The following is a 16,293-nucleotide window of genomic DNA, read 5'->3' on the forward strand; positions in this document are numbered from 1 at the left end:
TGCATTTTCAGCATCATAAGAGGACGTTAGTTGTTATTTTTTACAATAATTTTACCAAACACAATTCTGGCGTTATTGAATCGTTGAGATATTTTGTGCTGGCTTTTAAGCGTGCCACCAATGTTTACTTTCCCATCATTCACATGGCTGATTTTAATATGCAATTGTGTGAGAAAGCTCCTTAACTTTATGACGCACCTTGGGATTCTATAACTGATTGCACGCTACGTTTCTTTAACCACCCCTCCAAGGTGGGGCTCGTGTATGTTTTGTTAAATACATTTCATTTAATTTTTCATTAAACGGTGGCTAAATATAAGTCCTTAATTTATTGGAAGGGGCCGTCCATTAATTACTAATTACATTTTATTTCTGTCCACTTTGCTCATTTGTTCAGTAATTGAAAGTAAGGACTAGTGTTTTTACTGACCATAAATCTGTGCCTCTTCACCATAATGCCTCTTCTGTCCTTAAAGGCTTCTGTGTTCGTTGCCAAAAGTAACTCCAGTCGCCCTTCGTAAAGCCACGCACATTCCCCCTCCTGACAGTTGCCTGGCTGCTGCTTATTACTTGCTGGTCTTATGTCCTAAATCGTCTGTCAGTGCTGGCAGACTCATATGCTGCAGTAAGGGTCCTAAACTGTTCCACGTGAAAGCTACCACTCCTCTGATGCTGCCACTAGGACCTTGTGTCCCACACACATGTTGCTGATGTTCCCTCCTTTAAAAGCCAACAACAAGAAGCCCATTCCAAACACAAGTTCGAGTCAGAGGGCACTGCTAGGCCCTTGTTGTACTGATCTCATCTTTATACAGCTAATGGAGCTCCCTCTCATTAACAGAAGATGCAATCTCTTCTGGACAGTCACTCCCCATATCTCCACCACATGTGCTTACACAGCCCAACACAATACATAATCCAACTACCCACCCACTTCCAGGGCATTAAGGAGATATCTTCTGGGGTAATAGCCGGAGTGGGTTTCTTTGATGATTGGTGTGTCAACTATTTTGGGGCGGATTATTATCTTTTAACCAATCGCAGGGTTTATGGAAAAGGAAGTCACCGAAAGCTCTCATATTACTCCACTACCTATCAATTTATATCGAAACCTTTCTATTGCTTACACAGTCTTAAGCGAACTAGAGAGAGTAACCATCTCACAACAGACTGCATGACCGAGTGTGTAGTAATTATATAGCTCCTTAATCCCTGGCGGCACAGCAACCAGGATAATGTACTGCATGGCTAAACACTTGAAAGGTCCCAAAGGCGAGACCTATTGGCTATGCCAATGCTTGTTTTTTTAGCGACCAGGATGAGACCCGATGATGAAGCATCCCACTACTAGAGTGGATGAGTGTCTTACAATAAGAAAGATGTTTTTCTCCTTTGACAGTACACTTCAGGGTATCTAATTGGGAAAGGACACTTTCTGGATAGTTGACCAATGTCAGCAAAAAGTGACTCATGGACATGAATGAATGAATGAAGGCAGTCTTATAATGCGCAGACTTAGCCCATGGGCATCAAGGCGCCTAACCAAAATGAAAACATGATATGTGTGAGCCGATGACCAGCTTACAGATACGCCTCTGCGAAAAGCCAGGGTTTTAATGCTTTCCTGAAGGGTCCAATAGAGGGAAGTGTTTTTAGTTCCAGGGGGAGAGTGTTCCACAACTTAGGGGCCAGCACAGAAAAGGCCCTTCCTCCCCACCTAACTTTACGAGCCCGAGGAACAGTCAGGAGATTCTTACTGGAGGAGCGTAGGTTTCGCCTGGGAGTGTAGGGAACCAGCAGAGATCGTATACCTTCAGAGCTTTCTCCAAATAGTGCCCCGTAGACAAGGCACAGGATCTTAAAAGAGATCCTGGCCTGAATCTGGAGCCAGTGCAGACTCTTCCTAGCTACAGTGGCAGACGAGCGGCTGGGGATATCAAGGATGAACCGTGCTGCCGCGCTTTGAACAGTCTGCAAGCGTTGTATTAGGCCTATGTTCATGCCCGAGTAGAGCACGTTGCAGTAGTCTAACCGGGATGTAACTAAGGCCACCACCGTCTGTTTGCGGGCTTTCAAGGAAAGGTAGTGCGTAATTTTCCTCAAGATCTTAATAACGCCCCAACAGGTGGAGACCGTTCTATTTACTTGCACCGTCATAGTAAGAGCTGTGTCGATCATTACTCCCAGGTTCCGAGCAGATTTCGTGGGCCGTGGGCACGGTACAAGGGATGGGGCCACCAGTCGTTAGACCAGACATCCTGATCTCCACCAAAGATTAAGACTTCGGTTTTCTCTCCGTTCAGCTTCAGTGAGTTCAGAATCATTCACTGTGAAACTGCCTCCATGCAGTTCCTGAAGCTGAGAGCGGAGGTACTCACTGAGTGGGAGAGAGAGATCATGATTTGTGTGTCATCGGCGTATGGCACCACCTCCATCCCAAAAGATCTTACTAACCTGGCAAGTGGGGCCACATATATGTTGAAGAGGGTGGGGCTTAGAGCCGACCCCTGTGGTACCCCACACTGCACAGGTTTAGCTGGGGACAGGAACTCTCCCAACTTGACCCTCTGCTCCCTCTGATTGAGGAAAGAGGACAGCAGGCTCAGTGCTGGGCCCTCTACCCCTATCTCCCTAAGGCGAGCTATTAAGATTGGGGGAGACAGGGTATCAAAAGCTGCTGTCAGGTCTAGCAGGATCAGTAAAGTCGTCTGTTCCCGATCAACCTTGGAGCGTATGTTATTCACTACCACGGTGAGGGCCGACTCGGTGCTATGGTGCTTCCTGAAACCATGCTGCGACGGATCAAGGAGGCCAGAGGAATCGAGAAAGGCGGTTAGATGTTGATTAAGATGTATCTCAAGCATCTTTGCTGGGGCCGGCAACAGTGAGATAGGTCGAAAGTTCTTTAATATCTCCGGATCTAGTGTCTGCTTTTTCAGCAACGGCTTGACCACTGCCTTTTTCCAAGAAACAGGAAAAATGCCTTCCGTTATAGCAAGGTTCATCACTTCCAGGTAGTAGGGCAATAAAACCTCCCTACAGTCCTTCATGATCCTAAGGGGACACGGGTCCAAAGGGGATCCAGATTTAATTATATTCAGGAGCTGGTCTAGCTGCTGGGAAGTGAGAAGGGGGAAATTAGACAAACTGTTCTGAGAGTCCTTTGGTCGACAGTCCATGGAGGATGGAGTCTTGAGAGGGGGTACCCCAATGTGGCCCTTTGTGATTCCAGAGAGGTATAAATATCAGCAATTTTTGAGTGGAAGAACAACGAGATCTTGTCGCACAGTTCTTGGGACCCAATTACAGGGTCAGGTGTTTGCAGAGTACACAGGAAGTCAACGATCTTAAACAGTTCCCTTGAGGAAGTGAGGGAGGTCGTTAAGTTGGAGAAATGGACCTGCTTTTCCTCAATTATCTTTGTTTTGTATTCTCTTAACAAGATCTTGTGCTTTTCCCTTTCTCTGAGATCCCAGCTCGTTAGCCAGAGCCTTTCCTGCTTCCTACAATCCTGTCTTAAAATCCTGAGCGTCTCTGAGAACCATGGGGCAGATGGTCTCTTTCTGGCAGAGTAGCTGTAAGACGCGGGGGCCAAAAGGTCCACCGCTCTTGCGATGGTATTAGAGAGATCCAGCGCAGCATCATGGACCTGCCCCAAAGTGGCAGTTCTGATGTTGGCCATAAGCGGGGCCAAGGTATAATTAGAGATTCTCCTATAGTTCCGTTTAGGTTCCCTTCTCCTAGGGTAGTCTGGCAGTGTGGAGGAAGGGGGGGATTTTAGTTCCAAGGGGTAGGTAAGGTCACGAGCGCGGCTTTAACACACCGTGCCAATCACAGTACCAGTCACAATATTTACAAGTTTTTAAATTCGGCAATTTTAAGGTTTTAAAATGTCATATGCAACATCGTATTCATGCGGCATCAAGTTAAAACCTCAAAGCATTAAAACGCTACGGTGTTATGAACGGGACATCTGATTCTGGATCGGCACCATCAGCTAAACAGAACCAATTCCAAGCATCCGGGTTAAATAGGGGAGGACCTAGGAGAGGAAACCCGCGTGACCCTAATCGGCCAGTCAGGGCAGGAGAACCAGATATTCGCCGGCGCCCTCCACAACAAGCGGGAGATCCCGTGGTGGAACGGGGCGCTGGCGTCGTAGGTAAGGTCACGAGCACGGCTTTAACACACTGTGCCAATCATAGTACCAGTCACAATATTTACAAGTTTTTAAATTCGGCAATTTTAAGGTTTTAAAATGTCATATGCAACATCGTATTCATGCGGCATCAAGTTAAAAACATCAAAGCATTAAAACGCTACGGCGTTATGAGCGGGACATCTGATTCTGGATCGGCACCATCAGCTAAAAAAACATCCATTATTCATTTTGAACACTGGCGGGAAACTGTTCGGTTTTACTTAACCATGCAAAAACCATATTTGTTCCGGTCTTGGATCCACCACAAAAGGAGCAGTCCAGTCCAAGAAAATTATTTTTACAATATAAGGCTTTAAATCTTTGAATTTTTCGTGTAACTTGAATTTACATTTAACTCCCTCCCAAATGGCTGCAGGTTTCGATCTGTGAAAGGTGGTAGTGCATGTTTTTGATAACTGTTGGTAGCGCCGTGGAAGAGTAAAATGCCTCAGGCAGCCACAATCTATGGGGAAAGTGTGATGTGATTATAATGGTGAGGGCTGTTGCTTAGCAAAACAGTGTGAAAAATGCCTGCAGCGTGTGAGGTGCATGTTCAAACTCTTGGTGGGACCTCACCAACGCACTTTCGCAACATCTTTTTCCACATTTAATTAAAAAACTTTATTTAGATGCGAGCAGCATCGATATAATCCATAAAAAATGAGAGAACACAATACAAGAGAAAATGGATAAAAACAAGCACCATATGGCAATATTGATAATACGATTTAAACAACACAGAACTGCAGGATTGTACAGCAGATCTTAAAAAAGGCCTCAATGTGCAGTATACCTTCATTATTCTTCATAATTAAAGTAAAAGTCTAAAAGCAGGCCCATATTGTCTACTGTTATGGGAATTCTTTAAAAAACTAAATTAAAAAGAGTTTGGTGTACCTTACATAAAATTTGCAAAAGAATGTAAAATGTAGCATTGATTGGCCTGATACATCATCGCAGGTGCAGGACCTCCAATCACGATTATACGTGAAGCCCAGTGGGAAACATAACAGACATTTTATTGTGTCTGATCTGAAACAAAATAATCAGGAACGTTCCCATCGGCCGCATGCACACCAAAGATAATCACATGCAATCAGTTTTAGGTAGGCAGCAACATTGGTTTCCCTTTCCACTTCCGTTAGTTGTTGGGTGTGCTCAAAATTATAAAGTGCTTGTTCAACATTCTTTTTGCTTAGGCTATTACAAATTAGCAGGTTTCGGCTCCGCTTCTCTCTTGGCTGCGGCGGCACAGCGCTATGAGAGTTCTGCCTTTTTGACAATGGCTATGATCTCATGGAGAGGTGCTTCTCCGCTAACCCATAACTTTTCCTGGACGTTGGTGGTTGTCGTGTGCATTATGATTTGGTCCCTTATTAAGTCATCGTGCAAGTGCCCAAACTTGCAGTTTATCGCCAGTTTCTTGAGTGTGGCCACGTAATCTTCCACAGTTCCCGTATCATTCTGTTTCCACTGGAAGAAGGTGTACCTATCAATAGCCGTGCAGATGACCGGCTGGTAGTAGGAGTCTAAGTCCTCTAACGCATGTTGGAACACATGAGTTTCGGCGGGAGCCCTTGTTATTTCTACCATGTTTTCGTAAACACGCAATCCTTCCGGTCCCAGGTTGTGAAGTAGAATCTTCTTTCTGCGTTTGCTGGAGAACTCTTCCTCCCCTTCATCCTCCAAGCCGACAAGTAGTTTAGAAAGTAACCCTTCCAGTCTTCCCACTTCATTGCCGGTTCACCTGGTTTCGGGAGGAACAGCACTTGATTTGTGAGGGAAAAGGTCTGGGCACACATGGTAATGGGTTGGGCGCTGCCCCGAGACGCGGATACCCCTGGACGTGGGCACAGGCAGTGTGTGCTTCAAGGTTGCAGGAGGCGAGAAATGGAGGCGAGGATGGCCCTGGGCGCGGAGACAAGCAGTGTGGGATACACGTGTGCAGACGGCGAAACTCACAGGCCCATGAAGGAGTGGCTTGTGGGAGAAAATGTAATCACTGAGGCGCTGTGGCAAAATCTGCAGCAAACAAGTCACTGGTGGCTTCAGGTGTGCAGGACTTCATAGTTAACCGGAGAGGACAGTGCTGTGCATGCCCCTCGAGGCTGACTGTGAGCCCCTGGCCGTGGGAGGAGCTGGGCAGTGCTTAGTGGAGTCTGCTGGCGCCCCCTTGGGGTGGTTTCACGTTGTGCTGCTTATTGGGGCAGCGCTTGGCTTAGGGCATGGGCGCCGCGTTATGTGCCAGCCTTGAGCAGCGGTAGTGCAGCCTTGGTACCCCGCCGCGGGGCATCTGGGCGATGTCACTCTCCCTCTCTTATATCTACGGCGGTAATGCGGGATGGCGGCCAGAAAGGCAGGTCCGGGTCTGCTCGTCACCAATTTATAGTGTCCATGGCGGACAGATGCACAGACAACGTGCTAGGGATGAATTAACTTTATTCATATATCAGAGAGGGGCAAGTGCGTCAGAAGCATTCTATAGCTGCTCTTGCACTCACGCGATCCCGTCAGGCCCCACTAGGTCCCACTAGGTCCCACTAGGTCACGTGGGTCCTGACGTCCGTGTGCAGAGCTGGAGTGCAACACCACATCCGTAAAGTCAGAAAGCAAACCGATCTTACAGTAGTTGGACTTCACATAGGCCAGCCAAGGGATGTGAAGCCCTGTATCAAGGGAAAGACAGTCCAATATAATATCTTTCAATAAGGCAGCCTCCACATTCTTCCAGAGTGGAAGCCACAGTAATGCAGGTCAGGCTATAATCCGATCTAATAAGGAAGCCCAAGTTCTTGATGACATATAAAATGGAATGATGATATGGGGACTGACAAGAGTTTCCTAGAGAATCTATTCTTTACCAGCTGAATCGCCTCGCAGTGCGAGGAACCTCATACCTCCGCCCAATACATAGCAATAGGAATAAATTGTGACTTGTATATTTGTAACAAGGGGGCAAGAGAACCACCCCCTGCTGGTTGTGGGATGCTGCACAAAGAACCAATTTCCATAGACAGTTTGTTTCGAAGTTGCACAATGTTGGGTGTACCGCGAACAGAGAAGATAACCCCAAGGGGCGAAAAGGTACTAATACTGCTCAGGCATTAAGAACCAAGTGAAATAAAGTGGAAGTTGTTTGCAATTTGGGCCACACAACATAATATGAGATTTTGTAAAATGTGTCTGCAGGTCCAATGAGGCCATAAAATCAACAAAGGCAAACACCAACTGTCGCAGGGCCCTAGGGGTTCGCGCCATGAGCACTGCGTCTTCCGCTTAGAGAAGTATAGGTAGCAACTTGCCTCTGATTTTTGGGACATCAGGGGTAATATATATTGAAAAGGAGTGGAGCTTGTTAATGTATAAAATGAATAAAAGCAAAGCTATCACATACCCCTATCTCACTCCCGGGTGAAAGTCAGTGTCTTCAGTAACTTCTCTCTGTGTTCTGATGCAAACCCTTGCCTTCAAATGCTTGTGCAGGTAGGTGAAAACGTGCACTATAGCTGTGTCCAGACCCAGTGCAATGAGCATGTGCCATAGTTTGGACCCACTTACACAGTCGAATACTGATGATAAATCCATAACAGCAAGATAAAGAGGAGTTTGTTTGGCTGCCGCCTATTTTCCCCAAATCAGATTTAAATCTAGGCATCGCTCAATTGTCCCCACATTGTTCCTGACACCGTGTTGACAGGGGTAAATAAAAAACTGACTCAGCCAGTGGTCATTCTTTGATTCTATTGTAGATTACCCTCTCAAGGATTTTGGCCGTAGTGTCAATTAACATCATGGGTCAATAACATCCAGGGAGTGAGATTGCCTTTTTCCACATTTATTTTTGTGCGCTTGATAGATAATACCATGTAACAAACAAACCATTAGTTACTTTTACATTTTTGCGATCATTGGTAATTAGAGTTTTAACGGAGCAATGTTTTTTTCTCTGTTTTCAAGATATTAAAACGACCCAGCCATTTCGATATGTTCCCCTTACTTTGTTCACTAAGTCAAAAATTGCAAACTATTATAAATGACAGTTAATGAAGTTGTGTTCACCATTTACAGTAAATTCTAGATAATGTGCAGTAAGGTGCCTGAAAGCGCTAGGATGCCTGGCCTCACCTTGGGGGTGCCCAGTAGGGGGCATCTCACAGGGAAAGCCAGGAAGGGTTCCACAGCGGTATACAGCGCCAGGATGCCTGAAAGGTGATAGTGCGCTTTACATGTATACATACATTTACATTAAGGTCTCATACTCTTCACATCTTTCTTTTTTTGTATTTCCAGATGTTTTCACGACATCGATTTACATAAAGAACAGACATGGGTATCAAAGGGTTACAGTCGTTTTTGCAAAATTCTTGCCCCGATGCCTTTACCACTGTAAACCTGCAAGAAATGGCAAAAGCTTACATGGCTGCGAATCCTGGCCAGACACCTACCATTGTGGTAGATGCCATGTGCTGCCTCCGGTACTGGTACACACCTGAGGCGTGGGTGCATGGGGGCCAATGGAAGGAATTCCTTTTGAGCCTAAGCACATTTATTGAAGCTTTCAGGAGAGCTGGTATCAAACTGGTGTTTATCTTTGATGGAGTAGTTGAGCAGAAAAAAAGGAATGAGTGGGTAAGACGAAGACTTACTAATAACATGGAAATAGCTAAAATATTCGAGCACATCAAGAGCCGTGGACAGCAGCCTGGGAGAAACATGTTCTTCATTCCATCTGGTATATCTACATTTGCTCAGTTTGCATTAAAGTCTTTGGATCAGGAAGTCATGTGTTCCAAGCAAGAAGGCGACTACGAAGTGGCTGCCTATGGACTGAAGAATAAGTGTTTGGGGATTCTTGGAGAAGATTCAGATTATTTCATTTTTAATACTGTCCCCTACTTCTCGGTCAACCAACTGCGCCTGGACCAGCTTGTCACATGTATGTTCTCACGGGAAAAGCTGTGTAGCTTTCTTGGATTTCACATTGAAGATCTTCCTCTCTTTGCTTGTCTTCTTGGCAACGATGTTATGCCAGAGGGGAAGCTAGGCACGTTTCACCGTAAATGCTCCACAACATGTCAGACCAACAGCTACAGCCGCAACAAAAGGGCGAGTACAATTGCAGCCGTGGCAGAATTTATATCCCATGTCCCGCAATCTCATCAAGGCTGGAAAGTGCTCGATGAAATACTTCCCAGGGATTTGGACCGAAGGATGCTTTACAAGGCAATGGAGGCATATATCCTGCCTGGGCAAAGCTCTCCTTGGCTTTATCCTAGTGTCTCCCAGCACCAAGAATTGTCAGATGAGCAAGAAACTACTGTTTGCGTGGACCAGGAGATTCTGCAGGTACAGTGGGAACATTTATTTTGTGAGTTTAAATCTCTCATTTACCGTTGTGTATGTCTTGTTGATATATGGCTTATGCAGTCCATTTTTATTGTTTAAATTTATTATATTTTTCTGATATTGACAACATGTCAACATGAGCAATGGAAAGTTTTTGCTCAAGGTACTTTTCCAGATTCTAATATGACTTGGTTAAATTCTCCAAACTGTATGAAAACCTGATAAAGCAGAACAGAGATTTTTTTTTGTCAAAGGCGACTACCCCTTATGCATCTACTGTTCCTGGACTAGGACAAAATTAGACACTGGAATTCCAGTCTCACAACATTCCTAAGCATCACAAAGTGGAACCTTAAGATACGGTTGCATGTTGATAATTTATCAGCTTTGTAGTGTAAAGTTAATTAAGTTGTCTTAGGTTTGTGTGTGTTGTTTTCATAAAATATAATCTGCAATTTCGGATAATGAAGGTTATTTTACTTCCCTCCACCTGGTTCACCGATCTCTTCATAATTTGTTATCTTGGTATTTACAGTTTAAGGTGACCTTTAACAAGGAGTAAGAACCTCTTTATGGGTGGAAACGTCTAATCAAAAGTTACATTTTTTTTGAAAATGTATATTGTCATTGTACGAGTCTCCTAGGTGCTAAATCATTTTCAGGCAACTAGCAATCCTATGCCTAGAGATGCAATAGAAGGTGTTTACCTTTATGAAGAAATACAACATGCGGTTCCTTTGCTGCTGTGAGAAGAAGAACTTTGAAAAATGACATCACCTAGGAGGATTCCTTGTAGAATTTGACCAGTCAGCTAGAGGGATTGAAAGGTACTTGTTGGTGACCAGAACTCTATGGTGGACATTGCACAAGCTAAGAATACATGTATAATACAGTGTGCACAGAGGTCCTTTCCTAGTACCCAAGATAACCATACAAAAGTTTGTTAAATTGCTATAGAAGAAATGTAATGTCGCCCGGCAAGTCCCTAGCTTCAAAAGACAAATGTAACAAATTGAAATCTTCACCCAGATGATCTCCAACATCATCAAAATATTTCTTCACATAGCGTCTGAATGCCAGTAAACTGAAAAAAAGAGTAATCTACTGCCAAGTGGTCGGTTTTCAAATCCATTAGCAAAAAGATTCTTGCATTTAATCATCCATCATAAAAGACCCAGTATTTGCTTCTTTACCAAACTAAAATTTTTCCCCAGCTCAATGAAGTCTGACTTAACCACATTAACACTTCCATTGATCATGGACTGATAGCAGAGTGTATAAACAGGGCAAGGAAAGTGTACCAATGTCAGAAAATCTGATAGAAAACTGTGTAGCACCTCAACTGAAAAATTATATCCCAGAAACTAACCTTAAACATGACCTTTATTCAGGTGTTAGGTGAGATAACTGAACTAAAACAATTATTCCTTTCGGAGTAGTGCATGATATCCTAAGGATTTTAGATAGAGGGCATCCCTGTCTTTTTGTCCTTATAGACCTTCCCACAACATTCAGTAACCCACAACATTCTATACTGCTATACACCATGCTAAAGGCCACTGAAATTGTTCTCTTAATTCTGTAACAAGAAATGTAAATACTCATAGACAACCACTGCTCTCCTTCCTACCCCAGCCCTCGCAGTGAAAATCAAGGTTCAACCAGCGCCCCAATGCTATTTAATCTTTATATGGCACACCTGTGTGATTTCCTAAACAATTGTAGCATCAATTATCAGCAATACAATGCTGGCACACTGCACCACCTAAGGTTAAACTCTCTTGACAATGTGTCATTTCTTTCAAATTGCGTGGATCAAATCAGATTGTGCATGCCACAACACAAACTCATTCTCAACCCATCCAGATTGATTTCTCAGTAATATCTTCTACCTACGCTTACTCTTTGATACAAGTCTGGCTCATATCTCTTGCTTCAGTGGAAATTACTCCACTGCTGATAAAAAGGCCAAATCTTTGTGATTCCTACTAGACAATAGACTACATCCCCCTTTCAGAGGGCCACGGGGCATGCATGGGCTACTGTGTCCAGCCACGGTGGTTGAAGCCCTTTATTCCTGATGTCTCAGGGGCTGACCTACTATGGATCCTGACCTACTATGGCTCCTTCTGCACTTGGCTCTCAGTGGTAGCTGTGGATGAGCAATAAAGCCTTCCTTGGGTGGGGGGGGTTCGGGGTTGGGGGAAGTGTAGATACAGGTTAGTCAACATGACTTATAACTCAAAGTACACATAGTAATGTCAATAAATCAATGTCCAGTCGAATATTTGCTTTTCTAAGATAAATATGTATTTTATTTCAAACTCTACACATTCAAAGGAATAACAACATTTGTAAGCAACAACACAATCCCATTGAGGACCGGGCTCTAGTGTTTGTCAGCCAAATTCCTGTCCCTCTTCCTTGTAATGTGGATGGGGTTATTTCTGCTAACTAGTAGGCCGTAGGCCGTACTCAAGCTTTCTCCTTTGACTCTTTAGGAATTAATCAAATGTCTATGGTGCCGCAGCACCATCAGAAGCGAGTCCCCCAGGACCTCATATGCCCAATTCAAGCCTTATCTGCTTCTACAGCCTAGAAAGCATTTAACGTTGAAGCAAGTTAGCTCTCCGTGGGCACTCATGAGTTCAGATTCTGTTTGGAAAAGTCAGGCTGCTCGTGGTATACGCAACAGCCGGCAGGTGTAGATTCTCTATTGAGGGGTGCTACTGGGTTTTCCCATTGATCAGAGATGCTGCCAGCCCTGAAAATGCAGTAGGTCAATTATCCCCTCATGAGGGGATTCATTCTTCCAGCTTCCAGAACCCAGCGATGGTGCAGCTTTTTCCGTGGCACCCTCCACAGTCCTCGGGGGTCAGTCGGGGCAGTTGTCACTGTGCGGGCTCGACTCACTGATCACAGTCTTAGTCATTTCCCGGTAAAATAATATTTTATTACCATATGTTATACCAACCCCGGCGACCAGACCCTGCAGCCAACCCCTGCCACACATGGCATTGGCCGTGCTCATTGTCGGGTTGGCTGCAGACAGCCAATCTCTCACTTTTCACAGCCAAAAGACGTATGCCCAACTGCTTGTTTGTGAGAAACCACATCAGGCACAGTGGGTCCAGGCCCTTAAAAACATATACATATTTTTCAGTCCTGGCATTGTCTAGTGGAAGCCAGCTAAACTCTATTAGTACAATTTCCAGCTAGACTCACATCAAAAAATGTTGCATATGAAGCAGTGACTAGGAATAGAAGAATAGTCCCTGGAATCCCCCATGCTCCTGTGGGAGTTTTGAAGCCTCACTGGCTCCCTCGGACACTCTCTTGGGATCGCGGAAACCCCCAAAAACTATATTTTGTTTTTATCCCACCCCCTCCCCTGCCTGCCTGCATCCTCCAGGTGTCTGGGTACCCCTACCCCTATATATTTAATTTTTTACATTTACATTTTCAGGGCACAGGGAGTAAATTTTTCCTGAAATGGCAGCCGGAGCATTTCTCTTTATGTTGCAGCTAGCCAGTCACAGCGCAAGCTTTGGGGGTTGAGACAGCAGACAGGGGGGGGGACCTCCTTGGCCAAACTGATCGTTCTGTTTTTTGATTTGTGGGACCCTTACAACCCTTACGAGCCTCTAGTGAACTTATCCGTCCTGACATGTAACGTTTTTTAACCTTAATTTCACAGATAGCACATTTCTAGACCAAAATCTAACTCTCTGTCAAATTTGCTGTAACTCCATTCTGCTGTTTTCACATTATTGCTGTTCATTTTTTAGGTCTCGTGCCTAGCATTGCAGTGCGCAGCACTGCTCGCGCAGCGCGAGACCCTATGTAGGGGCTTTTGAAAGCTGACCACACACTTGTGCGTGTGGTTGTGCTTTCGCCGGCAGGCATTGGCTTTAGCGTGTTTTTTAAAAGGCACGCAATTGGGCAAAGGTGGGCGCATGTCCCGCCTTTGCTCCGCCCATTCCCGTCCGTGTCTATTACACGCAGCAGCGTGCGTTCGCCTCGCTGCTGCGCTCTCTCGCCCCCGCTCCTCTGTGGCGCGCGCGCACCACTGGTTTTAATTATTGAAACGCCCCACACTGCCCATTGTCTTTAAATAGCCATGCCTTGCTTTCCCTGGGCCAACATTTTTGTGATTAAAGAATATAATCACTTTAACTTTTCACAAGGAGTACGCTACACTACCGAAAAACTTTAGTTTTCCCATGGCGCCCGCATCACAGCCACGCACAATAATTACCACACATTGGTTTTATGTAAAAAGGTGCCATCCCGAGTCCCAAGGTACCTTTGGGCAGTCAGAGGAGAGAAGATTCAGCCCTACCGCAGGAAATGCTTGTTGTGTATTTGTCAGCTGCTGCTTGTCGCCGGATCTTTCGTGGTCCAACTTTTAAAAAAAGCAGCAGCGGCGCAGGCAAAGTCGATTCACTTCCCGCCAATGCACAACATCTTCCGTACCGTCCCCATACTCTACTCTCAACATGGTAGCCTACAGTAGCGACGCTCGCCTCCAGGCACAGTGCTTTAAACATCTCACTGCTCCAGAAGAGGTATGTAAAAGGGGCTCCGTGCGTCATCATCATCTCAGATGTTTTAAAAGCCTGTACAGCTTCCCATTCTCTGTCAATACGTCAGCTATTGCCTAGTTTTCGAAGTACCTCAGTGAGGCAATTACTCCATCCGCATCTTTATGGGAGCAACAAGCGCTGGCAGTCTGAATCTCATAAGTGTCCCCAAACAGTCTATGATAACCGCAGATGGACCTTGCAAGTTTCCACATGTCAGCTGCATGTTGCTGCCTGCAAACAAAAGAGGCATATCCCGCCTTACCGTACTACCCCCAAGTCTAGCTGCTCTCCATTAACACCTCATATTAGCTCTTCTTGATACCCTGCCTCTGAAAGGGAGAGCAAGGAGCGGGGAGAGCTCAGATCTCTGCATTCATTCCTTGAGCAGCAGTGTCTTGAGCGTTCTAAGCAGTACTGTATTAAACATTTGTTGACAGCTGGGTACAGAATGGGGGCATGAGGTATTAAGATTTCGACACAATCTGTGTCCTTGAGACAGGTGTTACAAATACAGCATCATTCCAGCCACACGTCTTAAAGTGTGTACCTGTCTATTCCTGTGGGTAAGCGCTTCAGCGCCTCATAAAGTAGGAAGCCAGGCACCATACAAATCCAACTATGCAATGCAGTTTGCACACTTCCTAGTCAAATGCATGTTTCCTTCTTCTCCCTTATTTCTTCAATGTGCACTCTGGATGATTGACAGTAACGCATTGCTTTATCTATGACACTTTCCTTTTGGTGATTGTGTGTCTATACAGGGCTTTAAGTGAAATAAAAGAAACTGGGGGGTCTCTCAAAGGGCCGTAGTCAATGTAATTAAGGGCGTGTCTTAAAATACTTAAGCTACAAACATAGGTCGCCGCACAACTTGTATTTCACTGCTTCTGTCATTGCATCCAAATATATAATACAAGTGACATCACACCTACAGCAAGCCTGGGCTATTGGCTTTGCCAATGCTTGTTTTTTGTTTAATTACGTCTGCAAAATAGCAAGAATACAAACGACTATGGTTCCAGGGTAAACAGGAGTCTGTCACAGGGAGATAACGGCATGGTTTTCCTTTATAGGAAATAGCCTAAAAAAATGCAGGAAAAACAACTGCTGACAGTTCAGTCACATATGATCCATGAAAGGAATATATACATATCCCTCTGGTGAATGTTGAATATATAAGAGGAGACAACTTTCTCTGATAGTCTCTGGCACCACTGCAGTGTGGGTTGCCACTGCCACAGCTTCATCGCAGTACTTTACATGTCTGAGATTAAGGTCTCTGGGGCTATAGGTGTTTAAGCTGATTATAAAAGAGAGAACATGCTTATTGCTACTTTCCTTTTCTCCTGCACTGCTCATAATGACAGTCTAATAGTGCGCTAGCTCTGCTGTGCTCACTAGGCCAGTACTGGATAGGGCTTTCCATGTTGGATCCTGCTGTTTGATTTCATTTGTGACAATCGCCATGTATGCAGTAGAAGTCCATTGTGGATGAGCATACATGAGCAGTTTCAGCTTGCCTGGACATGTTTCGGCAAGCACAGATGTTACCTTCAGGGGCAAGCCTATTCCCACATCATAGTCAGAGGGGTACTGGTCACTTTGGTTGGGTGCTACATCACTTTCTGCATCAGCGCACAGAGCACCATATGGGTCTCCAAGGCTAGTTGGTTTGTCCTATGAACCTCAGTAGCTTTGCGGTCCCTCACAGGCTTACAAGGAGAGTGGATGAGAAGTGCACCATAGTAGTTTCATTGTTGATGTGTCACTAACATTGTAATTCTAGTTGCATTTGTATAGTGCATACTATCCCTGATGAAGTGTTGAAGCGCTTTACCCTGGGCAGCACACTGCTTCAGACCCCAAGGTTAATGCTTAGCCCAGTGTTTGTTGCTAGTTTTTTTGGGGGGATTGGTCTTGTGTAGTCAAGTCAAGTCAAGTCAAGTCAAGTCTAAATTTGTATAGCGCACTACTCACCCAGAGGGTCTCAAGGCGCTTGAGGGAGGGGGGGAGCTTTACTTATCAAATATCCAAGTTTTTAGTTGTTTTCTGAAGGAGAGGTGGTTCTGTGTGAGGCGGAGGTGGGTGGGGAGGGAATTCCAGGTCTTGGCCGCTAAGTAGGAGAAGGATCTTCCTCCCATGGTGGATCTTTGGATGCGT

General features: G+C 45.0%; 1 protein-coding gene across 2 annotated transcripts in view; it reads left to right on the top strand.

Moving 5' to 3' along the window:
• FAM120B (family with sequence similarity 120 member B) overlaps positions 1-16,293 on the top strand; it is a 970,087-nt gene that overhangs the window by 46,887 nt on the left and 906,907 nt on the right. Inside the window, exon 2 of one of the 2 annotated variants that reach the window (XM_078649082.1) lies at positions 8,492-9,547. The exons of the other annotated variant lie outside the window; for it this stretch is intronic. Coding sequence (XP_078505208.1) covers positions 8,528-9,547 — 1,020 coding nt within the window. The 5' untranslated portion in view covers positions 8,492-8,527. The remainder of the gene's footprint in view (positions 1-8,491; positions 9,548-16,293) is intronic. 2 annotated transcript variants of the gene reach the window in all.

The sequence above is a fragment of the Lissotriton helveticus genome, chromosome 6 (assembly GCF_964261635.1).
Source record: "Lissotriton helveticus chromosome 6, aLisHel1.1, whole genome shotgun sequence".
In the NCBI taxonomy this organism is placed as follows: Eukaryota; Metazoa; Chordata; class Amphibia; order Caudata; family Salamandridae; genus Lissotriton; species Lissotriton helveticus.